Raw genomic sequence first — 20,719 nt, forward strand, 5'->3', positions numbered from 1 at the left:
TTTTGTTCTGTTAGAAATGTAATACAATGGTCTGGTTGCCCCTGACACGATAAATAAAATAAAATCATCTCCCGAGAAAAATTTATATCACAAAGGACTACCACCTCACCTGCTTCATAGGAAATCTGCTACAAAACAGGAGCTTTTTTGTTGAGTTCCAGGGCCAGAGAAGCAGATGGCGAAAACAGAAGACCTCACAACATCTGAGGATGCCTGCCATAGATGCAGGCAAAACGTCTGGAGAATGCTTCTAGAACATGGTCATAGCCCGAGAAACCTACTACAACCCAGTGATTCCGGCCATGAAAGTCTTTGACAATACAACAGAAGAACGACCTGCCTCAGGAAAGCGTGCTGGTTCCATCAATGTTTAACATTTACACAAATGACCAGCCACTGCCATAAGGGAAAGGGTTTAATCTATGCTGACGATCATGCCATCACCGCTCAAGCAGGGAGCTTTAAAATGGTTGAATGGAAGCTCTCCAAAGCTTTAGGTGCTCTTACTGTTATGTTACAGGGAAAATCAGCTGATTCCTAATCTATCTAAAATGCAAACGTGTGTTTTACACCTTAAGAACAGACAAGCATCACAAGCTCTGAGGATTACCTGGGAAGAAATCTCATTGGAGCATTGCAGCACACCAAAATACTTGGGAGTTGGGTTGTTGTACGTTTTTCAGGCTTATGGCCATGTTCTAGAAGCATTCTCTTCCGACATTTCACCTGCATCTATGGCAGGCATCCTCACAAACTCTGAGGATGCCTGCCATAGATGCAGGTGGGACGTCAGGAGAGAATGCTTCTAGAACATGGCCATAAAGCCCGAAAAACCTACAACAACCCAGTGATTCTGGCCATGAAAGCCTTCAACAATACTTGGGAGTTACCCTGGTCTGTGCTCTGACTTACAAGAAGCACTGCTTGAATATCAAGCAAAAAGTGGGTGCTAGAAACAGTATCATACGAAAGCTGACTGGCACAACTTGAGGATCACAACCAGACATAGTGATGACACCTGCCCTTGCGCTTGGCTACTCTGCTGCTGAATACGCATGCCCAGTGTGAAACACATCTCACTACATTAAAACAGTGGATGTGGCTCTTACTGAGACATGCCGCATTGTCACAGGACGTCTGTGCCCCACACCACTGGAGAAACTATACTGCTTAGCCGGTATTGCACCATCTGATATCCATCGAGAAGTAGCAGCCAATGATGAAAGGACCAAGGCAGTGACATCTCTCGCTCATCCTCTGTTTGGGTATCAGCCAACACACCAATGTCTTAAATCAAGAAATAGCTAAGATTTACAAAGATACTTGTGGGAAAACCTCAGCAAGTGAGAGTCCAAAAGTGGCAGGCTAAAATCTGGAACCTCAATCCATGGCTGATACTGGATAAGAAACTTCCTCCTGGGCACAAAGAAGAATGGGCAACCTGGAAGGCGCTAAACAGACTGTGGTCTGGCACCACGAGAGGCAGAGCCAACCTTAAGAAATGGGGCTACAAAAAAAAAAAAAAAGAAAGAAAGAAAAAAGAAATGGGGCTACAAAGTGGAGTCCGCAACATGCAAGTGTGGAGAAGAGCAAACCACAGACCACTTACTACAGTGCAGTCCGAGCCCTGACACATACACATTGAAGGACCTTCTCACAGCGACAGCAGAGGCACTCCAAGTGGCCAGTTACTGGTCAAAAGGACATTTAGTATGATGCCAAATGTTTAAGTTTGTGTTTTTAAATACATTAAAACTGTACCCTCAATTTGCTTGATATGATAAATAAATAAATGCATTCTGCTTTCCTATGACCCATAGCAAAGTTGGGAAACTTATTTCAAATGTCCAGTTTACATTTTAGGGTGGGTCTGGGGCATAGCAAAAAGAGATACACCCCAAATCAAAAGCTATGGGACCTTATTGTAGCTGAAAATGGTGAGGAGTAAGGATCTTGGTTGAGAAGACTAGATTTTATAAAGCAGAAATGCTTTTACACCGAATAGCTTTTCATCGGACTAACAGCCTAAAACATGTTGAAATTGACAGGCAGTATTAGAGAAGCATCCCCATTCCAGCCACATAAAACAAAAAGTAAATTATTTAATGCATAAACAATGTTAATCCACAACAGAATGAGATATTTTTTCCATTTCTTTGAAGAGCATTTTCTTTGTTTAATCCATACAGTACTGAAAAGACATCATTTATATATATGTAAATATATATATATATTTCCTCCAGGTCCAGGTGAAACAGTCAAGTCAGTCCTCTTGCTTGGTTGAGAGGGATATTTCTTTTTAAACACTCAGATCCTAAAAGGTGGTTCTCTTTAGCTTGTTTTTGGCTCTAGAACAGAGTAGCAAGCGGAATGGGATTTTCAAGAGTAACTGGAGGGTTTGCTGCCTGATTCGTCTTCTTGGGAGCCCATACTCTACGGAAGGAAAAGAAGAGGGGTTCAGTGAATTTCCAAAAAAAGATACATTTCTGAATAAGTCAAACGGATCCGGAGCCTAAGCCATCATGGTGTTAAGGTCTGAGTATTGTATTAAGACTCTGGGAGATTAAGAGTTCAAATTGCCACTCAGCCCTGAAAGCCCCTTGGGCTGGATCTACATTGCCATGTAATGCAGTTTCAGAATTCAGATTATTAATAATAATAATAAAAACTTTATTTATATACCGCTCTATCTCGAGGGGACTCAGAGCAGTTCCCAAGTAATATCACAAAACATACAGAGTAAAAATTATTTATTTATTTATTTATTTATTTACTATTCTTGTATACCGCTGCATCTCAAGCCCGAGGGCGACTCGCAGCGGTTTCCAGACAGCAAACAGCAAAGACAATAAAAACAGCAATAATCAACATGCAAAACAGTTAAATTACACATTTCCATTATTAGCTAATAAACCATCATCAATACACAGTTATCACAATCGCCTCATCATCCAAGCGTGATCCAAATTCGTCGTCCATTGTTCCGTTCCTATGTTCAAATTACCAGAATTGCACTGAATTACTCAAACGCCTGCACAAACATCCAGGTCTTCAACTTTCTACGGAATGTCATGAGAGATGGTGCCAGCCTAACATCTACAGGAAGGGCGTTCCTGTAGATGTTAGGCTGGCACCATCTCTCATGACATTCCGTAAAAACAACATAACCATAAGATTAACAAACAAAACTCCTCCTTAGTATTTTTTTAATGACTTATGACAAGTAACACTGAACAATGCAGATCATTTGTATGTGTATTTTAGTATTGAGGGAAATGAATAATATCTGATATTTTAGAAAGTATGAAGGCAAACATAAAGATCCAAGCTCCTGGGAAATAGTAGTAGTAGTAGCAGTAGTAATATGGATCGTTAGTTTCGCAATCCCAGGTATCAGCAGGATTAATGAGAAGCAATTGGAAAAACTGACACAATACGACGATTTAAAGATCAAACTGCAAAGACTCTGGCACCAGCCAGTCAAGATGGTCCCAGTGGTGATCGGCACACTGGGTGCAGTGCCTAAAGATCTTGGCCACCACTTAAAAATAATCGGCGCTGACAAAATTACCATCTGTCAGCTGCACGCATTATTCACCAATACAACACAGTCCTAGACACTTGGGAAGTTTCCGACATGTGATCCAATACAGCAGCCAGCATAGTGATCTTGTTTACTGTTTACTAATCTTGTTTTTTATCTAATAATAATAATAACAATAACAATAAACATTGACAAAATCACGATCTGTCAACTACAAAAGGCCACCTTACCTGGATATGCGCACATCACTCAAAAATACATCACACAGTCCTAGACGCTTGGGAAGAATTTGATTTGTGGTTTTGTGATACAAAATCCAGCATAGAGATCTCATTTGCTGTGATATGCTGTGTTTTTGTGTCATAATAATAATAATAATAATAATAATAATAATAATACACTTACTTTCTGCACAAACTGAGGGTTCACAGTGATCTCCTGATCCATGGCTTTCAGTCTTTCATCAAGTTCTATACATTTCAGCATCTAGGAAGACCCACATTTCTCAGGATTGTCAGACAATGATAGGATTTTGAGCTTAAGACATCCTGCTTCCCTCAATTCAATTAAAACTCCTTTGTATGGCAAGTCAGTCAGTGTCTTCAATCCAATTTTGCACCTTCCCATACTGCTTCAAAACATTGCACAAACTCCTGTTTTGTGCTTAGTTCTTGTTAGGGGAAAAGGCTTTTATCTTCTAGATTTGATAATAAAAATGACCCCATAAGACCAACTACCTTCTTGCTATGACACCAATGGTCTGCGACTATTTGTCATATACCTAATGTGTAGAATGGCATGAATAGCATTCTGCTCCCTTCCTTGGATGCCATTCCCCATCACCAATTGCTGCAATATTATGTACCTGTATATACTCGAGTATAAGCTGACCTGAATATAAGCCGAGGCACCTAATTTTACCACAAAAAACTGGGAAAATGTATTGACCTGACTGGTCAATTTCAAAATAAAAATAGATTCTAATAAAATTACATTAAGAAGCATCAGGAGATTAAAAGGTTTTGAATGTTTACATAAAACTGTAATTTAAGATAAGGCTGTCCAACTCTGATTAAACCATTATTCTAACCTTCTTCAATGTAAATGTGCTGACGTATCCTTCCAATAATAATAATAATAATAATAATAATAATAATAATAATAATAATAGAAAATAATAAATGTAATAATAATTATAAGAGGAAAATAATAAATGTAATAATAATTATAAGAGGAAAATAATAAATGTAATAATAATAATAGAGGAAAATAATTGTAATAATAACAATAATAAATCGAGTACAATAATAACTGTAATAAAAATAATAGAGTAAAATAATGTAAATGTAACAACAACAACAACAACAACAAAAACAACAGGGTAAAATAATAAATAACTTTGACTTGAGTATAAGCCAAGGGGGGCTTTTTCAGCCTAAAAGAAGACTGAAAATCTCAGCTTATATTCGAGTATATACAGTAATTAAATCTCAGCATAAGATCCATTCAATCGAGGACTTGCCTTTCTGCCTAACACTGAGCTGTAATTTAAAACTTTCTGTAATTTCAACCAGATATGATATTGCCACTTTCATGCAGCCCTGTAGCAAGCAAATCCCTGCCTGGCACTGCACTCTGTAGTAGTTCATGGAAAATAAAGCACAGAGAAAACATAAAACATCCTTTTACCTCTTGATCTATGTTGTGAAGCATTGCTGGGTTGTTATATTTCTCTGGATTATCATGGAAACAGACCATGCCATCTTTCTGGTTAATACTTGCAAAAATTTCACCATCTTCTATCTGTGGAGGGGGAAAGATTTAAGCATCTCTGATACTAAAACCTTCATTAGCAACCTCGCCTAGACCTTAAAGGTCCAATTTCAAATGCACCCCTGCAACTTGGGACCCTTTCCATTTACTCATCTTAACTGACAGCTTTAAAAAGAAAACCAACTCTTCTCTCTGAGCCAAAAGTGTCTATAGACTAACAGTAAACTTTTACTAGAACATGCTGTGAGCACAATGAGCCAGGATCCATTGTGTCTGGACTGAGCCATTGCTTTTAACATAAATACTTGAAGTATCTGTCAAAGAGGAGTATTCAAGAAAGCCAAGAGTGGTTTGACTTTCCATTCCATTCTGCCATTTAAGAAATGAGTCCCATAAAAAACAACCACACTTACCATATGAAGGACGTATTTTTCTGCTTCCTGGGGCCCTGACAACTGCACTCGACTTGCCATGTCTTGCAAAGACAAGGTTAAGAAAGTCTGAAACCAAGCAGCAGAGCAAAACCGTGAAAGTTCTAAAATGCCATTTGTTTTTTTGCAAACCCTTCCCTCGAGCCCAAGGAGATGAGCACACTGAACGGAGCTACCAGGAGCATGGATGGTGCATAGGAAAAGGCACATTGTGGGACAAACAGAGTCCCACCTATTTCTCAACAAGGGCCATTTCTCATGCCGCAGATACGCAATATCCCCAGGGGAACAAAGGAACACCTAGGAATAGCCACACGGCGCAGACTGCTCTCCAAAGGTGCCGAAACACGAAGAGCCTCACCTTAGTTAGCCTTTGAATGTTCTTCTTGTAGAGAGACGACAAGCACTGCTTGACCAAGCCCATGTTGTTATCCCTGGTGAAGGTCTCACTGTGCTTGTTCACCAGATTCCGCAGCTCCGAGGGCTTATTGGTTGCATACACCTGCGCTAATTCGTGGTAAGCGTTGCTAAGGGGCTGCAATGGGAACGCAAAGCCTGTTTCAGTCACACAAGGACTAGGGAGGGTTTTATTTGAGGGGGGGGTGTAACCCAGAGTGATAGGAGCTGTAGTTCTCCCACAATCGAAGAGCACTGCAAATTCCAGGAAACTGCAGACAATAATTTTTAGTCCCTTTTAAATATCTAATCAATGTTGTCATCCCTGCCAATCTCTTGCTTTTGGTTTAGCAACTCTTCTCATTATTCCCAAAGTATATGCAATATACAATCTCTATATATAAAAATATAATGTTTGTTTGTGGGATTAACATAACTCAAAAACCACTGGGTGAACTGACACCAAATTTGGACACAATAGACCTATCAGACCGACAAAAGACCATCACTCATAAAAACACTGAAAAACACAGCAGAATGAACTTTAAAAGCCAAAAAATACATTATAATGCATGCGCAAAAGCACATATATACACAAATACACACACACACACACACAAATACACACAAGACACATGTACACAGACTGGGTCACAGCAATGTGTGGCAGGGGACAGCTAGTATATAATAGACTTCCTATTAATGTATGATAAAGTCTCACAAATTTTATATCTTCCCCATCTTCTTGTTTAATAAAATCTACGGTCATGGGAGTTGGAACTGTGTTTGCATTTTGCAATCCTGCTTTTGTTATCATTTCTTCTATTTTTTTGTCTTTGGCTTATCAGCAAAACTACTTCTTGAGATTCACACATTTCAAGATAAAAAAAATTAATTTTTTAAATTAAAAAAATGTGAGTCAAGCATTGAAAGAATTATTATGTCGAAGCCTGTTAGAGTCAGTGGGCCAAAGCTAGTGTCATCCTGAGGAGTGTGAGTAGGCCAAAGCCTGTTAGAGTGATTTTATCTTGGCGATTTGGCTGTATGTATTTATTTTGTTTGTATTTAACTTATTATGATGTTATTATGTTTTTAGTTGTGTTTGTGTATTGATTTTCTGCTGTTAACCTTAGTTCCTCTGCGGAGGTTGAGAAGACCAGGGTATAAAAGTTACAAATAAATAATAAATAGAGTCAGTGGGCCAAAGCTAGTGTCATCCTGAGGAGAGTGAATAGGCTGAAGCCTGTTAAGAGTCAGTGGGCCAAAGCTAGTGTTGTCCTGGGGAGAGTGAGTAGGCCAAAGCCTGTTAGTCAGTGGACCAAAGCTAGGGTTGTCCTGAGGAGAGTGAATAGGCTGAAGCCTGTTAAGAGTCAGTGGGCCAAAGCTAGTGTCATCGACAGGCTTTTAATGTTTGATATCGCTGTTTTTAAATTTTTAAATTGCTTTTAAATTTTGTTAGATTTTAGCCATTCTTGTAAAAGCCAAGCCCCAGGGGAGTGGCGGCATATAAGTTTAAATAATAAATAAATAAATAAAAATAAAATCTTGAGGAGAATGAGTAGGCCAAAGCCTGTCAGAGTCAGTGGACTAAAGCTAGTGTCGTCCTGAGGAGTGTGAGGTAACCCTCTGTGTGAGAGAAGCCTTGTGTGAGAAAGCTCTAGTGTGAAGACTGCTGTGTGTAAAGCTACGATGTATTTATTTATTTGTGTTATGGAAATCTTGTTGTTGTAAATAGTGCAACCATAGTATTTTACTACAAAGCAAAGCCTCCTATGGAAAAGATAACATTGTTCTCTGTGTTTTTGTTCTTTTTATCACTTTGGGCTACTGGTGCTGGGTCACGCAGCTGCTAATAAGTTACTCTGCTGTACATTTATGGGGAGGGCCTTTTGTACATAAGCCCACTTGTCCAACATTCCACTGAAGATGGATCTAGACCAAACAGTACACATACTCATCATGACCAACTTTAACCACTGATGAAGTTTGGAGGCAATGACAAGGGGTGATCAGAGTTGTAGTTTACCCACATCCTTGCACATTTTCTAATGGGACCATTCAGAAAATCCAAAACCAAACAATGATTATATCTAATGAACAAGCACGTCAAGTTTCTAAGCCCGCATCAGGGAACAAATGCTCCCAAGATGCAGATAACTTCGTTCGAACCCCACTGAGCCACAGAAACCCACTGGGTGTGTAATTGGTAATTTAGACTCTCGGCTTCAGAGGCAGGCACTGGCCAATTTCCAACTTCCTTTGAATGAGACTTGTAAAGGAAAGACAGGGTTCGACTCCTGCTCCGTTGGAGGAAGGCAAACTATCTCTAAAGGAAACAGGTCAATAAAACTTTTAAGACAAGAGTTTTACGAGCCCATCTGAAAGCACGGGACACAACCAGCAAACCACACATGACAGGATTTCCAGAGTCCTACCTTGACAAACCGACCCACTATCTGGGAAGTGTACTTCGGCAGCTGCTGCACTTTGCCAAGTAGTATCAATGAAACTAGGATATATTTTTTGTAAGATTCCAGCATAATGTGGCTGACCGCCATGGCAGGAGTAGTAATAGCCTAAAGCAGAAGAAGGAAAGGGAGGCAGAAGGAGATAAGCGCTACTTGTTGTTGTTCATTCGTTTCCGACTCATGACCTCATGTACCAGCCCACACCAGAGCTCCCTGTTGGCCGTCACCACCCCCAGCTCCTTCAAGGTCAAGCCAGTCACTTCAAGGATGCCATCCATCCATTTTGCCCTTGGTCGGCCCCTCTTCCTTTTTCCTTCCATTTTCCCCAGCATAATTGTCTTCTCTCAGCTTTCTTTCTTCTCATGATGTGGCCAAAGTACTTCATCTTGGCCTCTACTATCCTTCCCTCCAATGAGCTACTAGAAGCAACAAAACAATGAGCTACTAGAAGCAATTAAAAAAAGACATGATCTCCCTTGTAGGTATTTCCCAAGATATGAAGGGGCCGGGTTCTCAATAATCTCAGTTGCTTGACTAAATTTTAAGCCTCTAACCCACATTTTTTGCTAAATTTATGTTATAAACATGATCTTGGGCTCATTTTATTAAGTCATTCCTGTATTTCTTAGTTAACTCTCTCTCTATATTTTTTTCATGTCAGGAGCGTCTTGAGAAACTGCAAGTCGCTTCTGGTGTGAGAGAATCGGCTGTCTGCAAGGATGCTGCCCGCGGGAAGTCCAGATGTTTTACAATCCAACAATGTTTATTGTTTTTTTTAATTTTTTAAAAAAAGAATAGGGTCTTTACAGGTTCTGACAATTTTAAAAACCTTTTTTATATTTCTGCTTTATTTATTAAGAAATCTAAAGGGAAAATCTCATATAAAACTAAGTATATAGTTAAGGATGGTTTCTAGTTTTATTTAATTATTCTGGAGTGACAACAGGGAGTCAATACAATAGAATGTATAAAAGGATAAGGTAGAGTAACAAAGAGTTGTAGCTTTATGTTTTACACATGTTTATGGCTATGTGGTGCCTTTTAAATGCATTTATATACCAGATGAAATGAACTGTAAATAATATAATTAAAAGCTTAAATAAAAATTAACTGGAAAAAAGGTATGAAAGGCTCGAAAAGCTAAAGTTCTGCAAATATTTTTAAATGACTGTATTGCTATTATTATATAAACATATTATTATTATACGTTAATATATATGATAATAATTATAGATTGTTATTAGACTCTTCCTACAGCATTAAAAGAAAAAAGAGGGAACTCTCTTTCACCCCAGAGAGAAGGAAACCCTACCTGTTCATAGAAGTAGAGTGCTCGTTCAAAGTTCTTGAGCCCAGTGTATATCATTCCGCCATAGTAGTAGTAACATAGAAAGTGCTTTGCATCGTATGCCCCATTCTCTTTACAGATATCCATCATGTCCACATCTAGATACGGGAGGGCAGGCTTAAAGCATTTGGCTAACAAACAGAGCTAAAAACAAAACAGGCCAGGGTTAGGGTTCAGGAGAGCCACCACTTTCCCACCCAAAGGAGAAGAAAAGCTTCAATCACGTATCAGACCAAAACACAACTTGTGATAATCGTAACAGCCAGAAGAAAAAATACAGGAACTGTCTACTTTTTGTCCTCCTAATTTGAAATAATTCTAACTAAGATTCCCCTGAAACAGAGTAGGAACTACAGTGTCAGAAGGCAAATGTCATAATAACAGACTTTGGTGTTCTAAATATTGTTATACGAACTATTGTTTTGGAAACAACATTCATGATTTCTGAATTGGCTTAGTGTAACCTTGTCTTCCCACTGCCTGCTTCCATGTCCAATAATAAGTCTGAAAACTGTTAGCTTTCCAGAACGGTTTGTTTCTTTACTGGCACAAGAGCACTCTCAACCTTTTAATTACATCTCTTATCTGATTAAAAAAGAGGCAGATTGATCTTCCTCAAGGTAATGAAGTAATCTAATGCCGATTCACGAAGCCACTGAGAGCCACAAGTGAGGCAGCTTAGATTACCAGCTAAAGGCCACCTGCAATGCTTTCCCACTGCATTCTGAGTCAAAGATATGACGCAAAAGCGAGATGGAGGGGACTTATGCCACAGCGTCCAACTGCCAGGATGATTCAGGGAACAGCTAATTTTAGAAAGCAGCTCTACAAGTTAAAGGGGAAACTGAAGGATCTAAAAAAGATAGTAAACTCAAGGCTAGACTTCCGCAATGCAGTGCACACCCAGCTACCTCTAGACCCAGTTCATAAATTTCAATTAATTCAAAACATGGTAGTCATATTGATTATTGCTACCTTTAGAAATCACTACTTCACACTAATACTACAATTATTCCATTGCTTATTACTTTAAAGCCCAACCTGGAACACAAAGGTCAGCCTATAAATTCCTTACCTGGCATAGATCTGCGTGTATTGAGGTCAGCTGGTTGGTATTCATCTGCATTTTGTCTATGGCTTGCCTGAGAATTCCAATTCCTCGCAAGGGCTGTGAGAAACGAACAAGGTCTCTCTTAAAATTCCTTTAAAGGCCGCACTTAAAATTTTAAGAAGACATCGACTGATCCGTCAAGGCCAAGGACCCCAAGACACCTGGGTGATGTCCAAGACCAATGTTGTATACTACAGTTCCCAGCATTCCCCAGACATTGTGGAAAATCTGTAATTATAATGCCCCTTCCAAAAGAACTCCTATGAACTCTGATTCTAATGAAACTCTTCTTTCCAATGTCTTTCCCCATGTAACTGTTGTCAAATCAAGCGTCAGTCATTCTGTACCTTTGCATTTTTATTTTATCTGCCTAAGTGTAGTATCTTACATTTGTCCTTGTCAAAATTCATTTTTTTAGTTTGAGCCCAATTTGCTAATCTGTTAATGTCATTTTGAAGTCTGATCCTGCCCTGTAGAGTATTATCTATCCCTCCTAATTTGGTGTCATCTGCAAACTTGATAAGTATACCCTCTAAACCCTCATCCCTTACTCATTAATAAAGATGTATAATAAAGATTAATAAAGTCATTAATAAAGATGTTGAACAGTACTCCACTAATCAATTATTTCCAGGATGAAGAGGAATCATTGGCGGAAAACATCCTTTGGGTTCAGTCGCTTAACCAATTACAGATCCACTTAATAGTAGTATTGTCAAGCCCACATTTGACTAGTTTGCTTGCAAGAAGGTCGTGGGGGATCTTGTTGAAGACCTTACTGAAATGAAGATATGCTACATCCACAGCATCCCCTGCATCTACTAAGCTTGTAACTCTACCAAAAAAGAGATGAGTCTGGCATGACTTGTTTTTGAGAAATCCATGTTGACTTTTAGTGATCCCAGCATTCTTTTCTAAGTGATTACAGACTGCCTCCTTAATGATCTGCTCTATAATCATTCCTGACATTGATGTCAGGCTGACTGGATGGTAATTATTTGAATCCTATTTTTTCCCTTCTTGATGATAGAGACAACATTTGCTGGGACTTCTCCTGTTCTCCAAGAATTCTCAAAGATTATTGCCAGAGATTATAAAATGGCTTCTGCTAGTTCCTTCAATACTCTTGGATTTAGGTCATCTGGCCCTACAGACTTCAATTTGTTTAGAGCAGCCAGATATTTCTGGACTACTTCTTTTCCTATTTTGGGTTGCATATTCCCTATTGCCTAGCCCGCTCCATTTTGCTCAGGGAAAAGACTGAGGAAGAGAAGGTGCTGATTAATTCTGCCTTTCCCTATGCCCTGTCAGCATTTCACCATCTTCTCCATGCAGGGGCCCAAGAATTCATGCATTCCTTTAAATGAAGTATTCCTGTTCAATGACTAGGGTCATTCTATGCCAAGCAGTCTAAACCTTCCCACCATCATGTATCCAATTTTGTTCAAATTTTAGCTGTCATGCCAGTCAGGTGTTAAAACTAAGTTTTCCAAAATTTGAAGTCTCTAACTGCAATAGTTGCTGATCTAGACCCCGTTTATCTGAAGGGTAGTCAGTCAGCGTGCATGCATTTAATAAATGTCATTTTTGGAGTCTAATAAAATTGAAACTAAATGCATAAGAATGGCTAGTAAATTGAAATCCTGTACAGTTTTTTTCTGCTGATTCCGATGAAATCAATTTTAACATCATGGGTGCAAAATATAGTCAAACAAGTTGACTCAAAGTGTGCATGAAATGCGTCACAACTCCTCGTGATAAATTTTGACCTATATTCAGATTGCAACAATTTCCATGTAAACAAACACATGGACTTGAAATTTTGACCAAGCATTATGCTTGTGCTGGACATAATACTGTCAGATTTGCAACTATACAGCATCTATAACCACCCTGTAGGATCTCTTCAAATTTCGCATTGTCAGCACAAATTGGTAAAATATATCGAAGTTCAGAGCCAATTATTTAAAAAGAGTCTACCTGAATATGCTTGTGAATAGTATCATATGAAAGAGGAAGTTCTGCTTTACAAGCCTGATATGTTTTTGTTTTGCAATGCGACCATTAAGTATCCATTTACTCAGGTCAAAGTATGTTATATATTTGGGCATTTGCTTTATACATCCTCTGGAATCCAGCAAGTATTGCATCTTAGCAGCCAATAAAATGAACTAGCATGAGTTTAGGCCACTTGGCATGGAATGACCCACTACTGCAGATAGGCTGGATTTACAATGCCAAATAATCTGGTCCTAAATCCAGATTATCTGATTTGAACTGAATTATGAGTTTTCACCCCTGGATTCAGAAATTGGATTATATGGTGGTTTAGATGAGACCATAATCTAAACACCAAGGTCCCTTCTACACTGCCCTATAACCCAGGATCTGATCCCAGATTATTTGTTTTAAACTGGATTATATGAGTCTGCACTGCCGGATAATCTGGGATCAGATCCAGTGTCGAAGGGGACCAAACTTGTACTTACTGACCTGCTTCCGTTCCACAAGAGCATTTGTCAACTGGTGACACAAGCCAGCAACTAGAGAGAAGAAGAAAAGAAATGAGAAACTCTGCAGAAGAAAACTCACTAAAATTTGAGAATGTGCAAGAGGGCAGAATGAACTCACAAGTGTCTGTGGCATATCGGATGTGCTCCCCGTTACAAGTGCTGATAAAAAGCTGGACCTGTGAGAACAATGTTTCAAAGTCCGGGACGCTGGGCATAGAAAACTTCACAAACCTAAAAACAAGGACAGAAACACAGGCTTGATGTGCATTTGTAAGGCCTCCATCGGGCAGTGAGGCATGTGAGAAGTTACAGAGCAAAGGGGGAAAGCTTTCACTTCAGAAAGCAAGCGTGACTTACAAATTTGAAAAGACAAGGGGATACCAGAAGAGTCACAATTCAAAGAGAAACATGAGCATTTAAAAAATAAGGGATTGTGAAAAAGATGTAAGGCATCCCCCTGAAATTTAGCACAATCTAGAGACATATAGGATGAAAACTTTTGGGAAAACATGACTTACAAAACCGCAAGGACGCCAAGAGAGTGTTCTTGCACATCGAGAGCACCAAGCACGGTATCCAAGTGAGAGAGATTCTTCGCTAGCAATTCTCCACTTTTGTTGATTAGTTCGCAAAGCTGAGTCATTTGCCCTAAAACAATGGGGAAAAGTGACATTACATTCCGATTCAGGCAGTAATAAAGGTAGGATGAGCCCTAGTTCATACTTGGATAGGAAAGAGACATGGAATAGAAGTTGCTTTCATCTGTAAATTTCAGAGAAAGGAACTGGCAAAACTTCCTCTTGAGTATTCCTTGCCTAAGAGAAAGCCTAAATTCACTGAGTCACAATACATTGACAGGCAACTTAAAGGCACACATCTCAACCCCCCTGGAATCCCTCCTGACTGAAAATATGGTTAAAATGTTATTGCATACATAGTGCTGCATTTTGGAACAACTCAAAGCTAAAATCTTCACATGGGGGATTTTCTGCTAAGATGTAAACATTAAATCACTAGGAATGACAGTAGATAGGTGTATCTAAACTGTAGAATGAATGCAGTTTGACACCACATTAACTGCTATTGTTCAATGCTCTGAAATCCAGGGAGTTGTCATTTTACAACATCTTTAGCCTTTTCTGCTAGAGTGCTGGTGATTCAACAAACTAAAGCTCCTAGGTCTCTACAGCATTGAGCTGTGGTACTTAAAGTAGTGCCAAACTGGATTAATTATCTTAGTGTAGATGCACCACTAGTCACAGACCTTCAGAGAAGTGCTTTAATATAAATGTTCCAAGACTGACAATATTTGGAGTCTATTGTAATAATCTTTTCTCCACAAAGGACACTCAAATTATACATTAATTAAAATCATTGTGTTATGTTTTAAATGTCTAAGCCAGGGGTCCACAAACAGAGGTCCTCCTGGTCGATCGTAAACCTGATCAGGGTATAGGGTGGCAACCTGTGTTGGACGGGGTTACACTCTCCCTGAAGCCACAGGTCCACAGTTTGGGAGTCCTCTTGGATTCATCACTTACGCTTGAGGTTCAGGCGTCGGCGGTGTCCGGGAGGGCTTTTGCATAATTGAGACTTGGGCGCCAACTGCGACCGTACCTCGCAAAGGCTGATCTGGCCGGGGTGGTCCATGCCTTGGTCACCTCTAGATTGGACTACTGTAATGCGCTCTATGTGGGGCTGCCCTTGAAAACGGCACGGAAATTCCAACTGGCCCAACGGGCAGCGGCCAGGATGTTAACTGGCGCTCCTTACAGAGAGAGGTCAACCCTTCTGTTTAAGGAGCTTCATTGGCTGCCATTTATTTTCCGAGCCCAATTTAAGGTGCAGGTGCTTACCTACAAAGCCCTAAACGATTTGGGACCGGCCTACCAGTGTGACCGCATCTCCGTATATGAACCCACACAATCCCTCTGTTCATCTGGAGAGGCCCTGCTCATGATCCCACCTGCGTTGCAAGCGCGTTTGGTGGGGATGAGGGACAGGGTCTCATAAACGCATCTCCGTTTATGAACCCACGTGCTTACTTAGTTCATCCGGAGAGGCCCTGCTCGTGATTCCGCCTGCGTCGCGTTTGGTGGGGACGCGAGACAGGGCCTTTTCTGTGGTGGCCCCCCGACTTTGGAACACCCTCCCCAAAGATCTTAGACAGGCCCCCTACATTGGCAGTCTTTAGAAAGAACTTGAAGACCTGGCTGTTCTGATGTGCCTTTCCAGAATAGGAAATCTCCAATACCAAGTCCCATAAGCACTTTATTAGAATCAAGATTGCTGCACACCGCACACTGCACTTACCCTATAATCCTTACATATCACCTGTCACATCAGCACTTTTAATCTTGTACCCATTACTCTTGCCAGGCCCAGTTTTATTGTGTCTTGGTGTATTGTTTATTGCTTTATTGTTTAATATTGCTTTAATTGTTTTTAATTTGCCTTGGGTTTTGTATTGTTATGTTGTGTTTTGAGGCCTTGGCATTTGTAAGCCGCATCGAGTCCTTCGGGAGATGCTAGCGGGGTACAAATAAAGTTAATAGTAATAATAATAATAAAACCCACAATTCCTATATTGTACTATACTAATAATATAATATATTGTATGTATATATAACTTTTAAGCCGCTCTGAGTCCCCTTCGGAGCGAGAAGGGCGGCATATAAATGTTGTAAATTAAAACTTGTGCGCCAGCTGCGCCCGTACCTTGGGAAGTCAGATCTGGCCACGGTGGTCCATGCTCTTGTTACATCCCGATTGGATTACTGCAACGCACTCTACGTGGGGTTGCCTTTGAAGACTGCTCGGAAACTTCAACTAATCCAGCGAGAGGCAGCCAGATTGCTCACCGGAGCGTCACACAGGGGGCATACCATCCCCCTGTTGTGCCAGCTCCACTGGCTGCCGATCTAATTCCGAGCACAATTCAAAGTGCTGGTTTTGACCTACAAAATCCTATACGGTTCCGGCCCAGTGTATCTGTCTGAACAGATCTCCCTCTACGTCCCATCTCGGAGTTTAAGATCTTCTGGGGAGGCCCTGCTCTCGACCCCACATCTATCGCAAGTGAGACTGGCGGGGATGAGGAGCAGGGCCTTCTCGGTGGTGGCCCCTCACCTGTGGAACTCACTCCCCGGGGAGATTAGATCAGCGTTCTCCCTTTTGTCATTCAGAAAAAAAACTGAAGACCTGGATATGGGACCAAGCTTTTGGACATTCTGGCAGCTAAAGGAACAACCCAATGATGAGCAGGAATTGATGGAATGGAATGGACATTCGGAACTCTGAACACAGAGCATGAGATTGTTTATGTATTGATGTTTTTAATCTGTTAACTTGTTTAAACTGTTTTTGTATGTTTGTATAACTTGATATAGGCATCGAATTGTGCCTTCATTTGTAAGCCGCCCTGAGTCCCCCCCTCGGGGGTGAGAAGGGCGGGGTAGAAGTAATGGAAATAAATAAATAATAAAAATAAATAAATCGCCTCTCCACAAAAGATTGCCCTAGGCACTGCTAGGCCATCAAATGCTAATCAAGGTGGTCAGTTGAAACATTCACACCTAGCTCCGGCAGACAAGAGTCCTTTGTCCCACCCTGGTCTTTCCACAGATATATAAATCCATTTTCCTAACTCCAACAGACCTCACTACCTCTGAGGATGCTTGCCATAGATGCAGGCGAAACGTCAGGAGAGAATACATCCAGAACATGGCCATATAGCCCGGAAAAACCCACAAGAACCCAAATAATAAATTATTGTTATGTTAGGTTTCTATATGTGATGCATTCAATTTTGCCAGGATTATGTTGGGAACCGCTTTGAGTCTCCCACTGGGGTGAGAAAAGCGGTATACAAGTGAAGCAAATAAATAAATTATGTAATTTTTGCAGTTTTTAACCATTGTACGCTGCTTTGGATCCCACCCATGGGTGAAAATTAGGATAGTAATAATAATAATTATATTAATTATATTTATTACACGTATTTATTAAAGAGGCTCCCTCTCTGCGATGCCAGAAATTGAGGGGGATCCTTATCTGTAGTAGGAAGCTGCCCATCTCGCTGTCAAGCCTGGCTGCGGCCTAGTGCGCCCGCCTGAAGCCCCGGCCTTTCCCAGCCCCGAAGGAGGCGCGGAGGCGGCACTGACCTTGGGCCGAGAGCTGCCTGACGCTGTTGACGAACTGCTCCAGGGCCGACGCCATCTTGGAGGCCGAAGCGGCGGCCGGGCAGCAGCAGCGCGGCGAGAGCAGCACCCGCCTCGCTGCAGGCACTGACTCTCCCTCTCTGGCGGCCGACGCAGCCTCGATGACGCCGCCCGCCAGGCGCAGCCAATCAGCGCCCGCGCCCCTGCGTGGTGGCGTCACTGCCCGCCGCCGACGCCTTTTGACAGCGCCGTCGCCATGGCAACGGCCTCCCTCAAGGCCCAAAGGCAGGCATGGGCCAACTTGGGCCCTCCAGGTGTTTTGGACTTCAACTCCCAGAATTCCTAACAGCCGGCAGGCTGTTAGGAATTCTGGGAGTTGAAGTCCAAAACACCTGGAGGGCCCAAGTTGGCCCATGCCTGCCCCAAGGCCTACCAAAACAGTAGCTCCAGCAATAATAATAATAATAATAATAATAATAATAACCATAAAATGCAATTAGAGCCTGATTTATTTATTTATTCATCGTATCAGGATCAAATTGAAATGCAATTATGTAACTATGGCCCTTTTCCATATTAGGATGATGATGATAATAATTATTATAATAATAAGTTCTTGTGGGTTTTTTCCGGGCTGTATGGCCATGTTCTAGAGGCATTCTCTCCTGATGTTTCGCCTGCATCTATGGCAAGCATCCTCAGAGGTAGTGAGGTCTGTTGGAAGTAGGAAAAAGGGTTTATATATCTGTGGAATGACCAGGGTGGGACAAAGGACTCTTGTCTGCTGGAGCTAGGTGTGAATGTTTCAACTGACCACCTTGATTAGCATTTGATGGCCTGGCAGTTGTTTGGTGTGGCTTTTTGGTGTCTGGGCCAATCTTTTGTTGAGAGGTGATTAGATGTGCCTGGTTGTTTCCTCTCTGCTGTTTTGCTGTTGTAATTTAGACTTGTAATTTTAGACTGCATAGGGAAGCTAGACCACCTACAGACCCACCAAGAAAATCCAACAAATGCTACGTTCAGCAAAGGACAAGAGGGATCCTCTCACCTCTGCAGGAATCTACCGTGTACCATGCAGCTGTGGACAAATCTACATAGGGACCACCAAACGCAGCATTGCCCAAACTCAGGTCAAGGAACGTGAAAGGCACTGCAGACTACTTCAACCAGAGAAGTCAGCCATAGCAGAGCACCTGATGAACCAGCCTGGACACAGCATATTATTTGAGAACACATAAATGCTGGACCACACCAACAACCACCATGTCAGACTACACAGAGAAGCCATTGAAATCCACAAGCATGTGGACAATTTCAACAGAAAGGAAGAGACCATGAAAATGAACAAAATCTGGCTACCAGTATTAAAAAACTCTAAAATTACAACAGCAAAACAACAGAGAGGAAACAACCAGGCACATCTTAACACCTCTCAACAAGAGATTTTCCCAGGCTCAGGCAGGCCTTCTAAGGTCTGAAGGTGAAGGTGATCAGTGAAGGTGATCAGTTGAAACATTCACACCTAGCTCCAGCAGAGAAGAGCTCTTTGCCCCACCCCAGCCATTCCACAGATATATAAACCCATTGTCCTAATTCCAACAGACCTTACTACCTCTGAGGATGCTTGCCATAGATGCAGGTGAAACGTCAGGAGAAATGCCTCTAGAACATGGCTCTATAGCCCGAAAAAACCCACAAGAACCTAGTGATTCCAGCCATGAAAGCCTTCGACAATACATGGAGCTAGAAGTCTTAGGAGTCCTAAGCCTGAGCCAACATTGTGATGCGGCACCTCAAAAAGCTAATGTGATTCTGGGCTGCATCAATACGTACATAGTGTCTAGACCAAGGTGCTTGTTTATAAAGCTATTGCCCTCCCAGCCCTACTGTATGCCTGTGAAACATGGACTGTCTACAGGCGTCACATGCAACTCCTGAAACGATTCCATCAGCGCTGCCTCAGGAAAATCCTCCAAATCTCTTGGGAAGACAAGCGCACAAACGTCAGCGTGCTGTAAGAAGCCAAGACCACCAGCATTGAAGCGATGGTCCTCTACCACCAAGTCCACTGGACTGGCCACGTTGTCCGGATGCCCGACCAGCATCTCCCAAAGCAGTTGCTCTACTCCGAACTGAAGAACAGAAAACGGAAAGTTGGTGGACAGGAAAAGAGATTGAAAGATGGGCTCAAAGCCAACCTTAAAAGCTCTGGCATAGACACTGAGAACTGGGAAGCCCTGGCCCTTGAGCGCTCCAGCTGGAGGTCAGTTGTGACCAGCAGTGCTGCAGAATTTGAAGAGGCACGAATGGAGGGCGAAAGGGAGAAGCGTGCCAAGAGGGAGGTGCGTCAAGCCAACCCCGACCAAGACTGCCTTCCACCTGGAAACCAATGCCCTCACTGTGGAAGAAGATGCAGAACAAGAATAAGCTCCACAGCCACATACGGACCCACAAGAACACTGGAAGACAATCATCCTCGGAAAACGAGGGATCGCCTAAGTAAATAAAATTAAGTAATATTTATAATTATAATAATAGCAAGAAGACACCATCCAAGCCCTCCCAACAGATAGACATGCAGCCTCTGCTTAAAATAATATTTTATTATAATAATAATAATAATAATAATAGTAATAATAATAATAATAATAATAATAAACTTTATGTATATCCCACCTCCATCTCCTTGACGGGGACTCAGGGCAGCTTACGTGAGGCCAAGCCCAACTAAATATTTATTAGATATTTATTAATTAAATGTTTATTTATTTATCGTGTAGCCAACCTTAAAATCTCTGACATAGACACTGAGAACTGGGAAGCCCTGGCCTTTGAGCACTCCAGCTGGAGGTCAGCTGTGACCAGCAGTGCTGTAGAATTTTAAGAGGCATAAATGGAGGGTGAAAGAGAGAAACATGCCAAGAGGAAGGCGTGTCAAGCCAACCCCGACCGAGACCGCCTTCCACCTGGAAACC

General features: G+C 41.4%; 1 protein-coding gene across 1 annotated transcript; it reads right to left on the minus strand.

Moving 5' to 3' along the window:
* Positions 1-2,082: 2,082 nt before the first annotated feature.
* LOC132782126 (COP9 signalosome complex subunit 3) lies at positions 2,083-17,886 on the minus strand. The gene is made up of 12 exons (XM_067462100.1): positions 17,748-17,886; positions 14,103-14,232; positions 13,703-13,815; positions 13,565-13,614; positions 11,036-11,128; positions 9,925-10,104; positions 8,580-8,720; positions 6,110-6,283; positions 5,731-5,817; positions 5,234-5,347; positions 3,950-4,030; positions 2,083-2,433 (listed from the first exon to the last, which is right to left on the minus strand). The coding sequence occupies exons 1-12, from the start codon at positions 17,800-17,802 to the stop codon at positions 2,380-2,382; spliced, it is 1,272 nt and encodes a 423-aa protein (XP_067318201.1). The 5' UTR covers positions 17,803-17,886; the 3' UTR covers positions 2,083-2,379.
* Between the last annotated feature and the right edge of the window lie 2,833 nt (positions 17,887-20,719).

The sequence above is a fragment of the Anolis sagrei genome, chromosome Y (genome assembly GCF_037176765.1).
Source record: "Anolis sagrei isolate rAnoSag1 chromosome Y, rAnoSag1.mat, whole genome shotgun sequence".
NCBI classification, from domain to species: Eukaryota; Metazoa; Chordata; class Lepidosauria; order Squamata; family Dactyloidae; genus Anolis; species Anolis sagrei.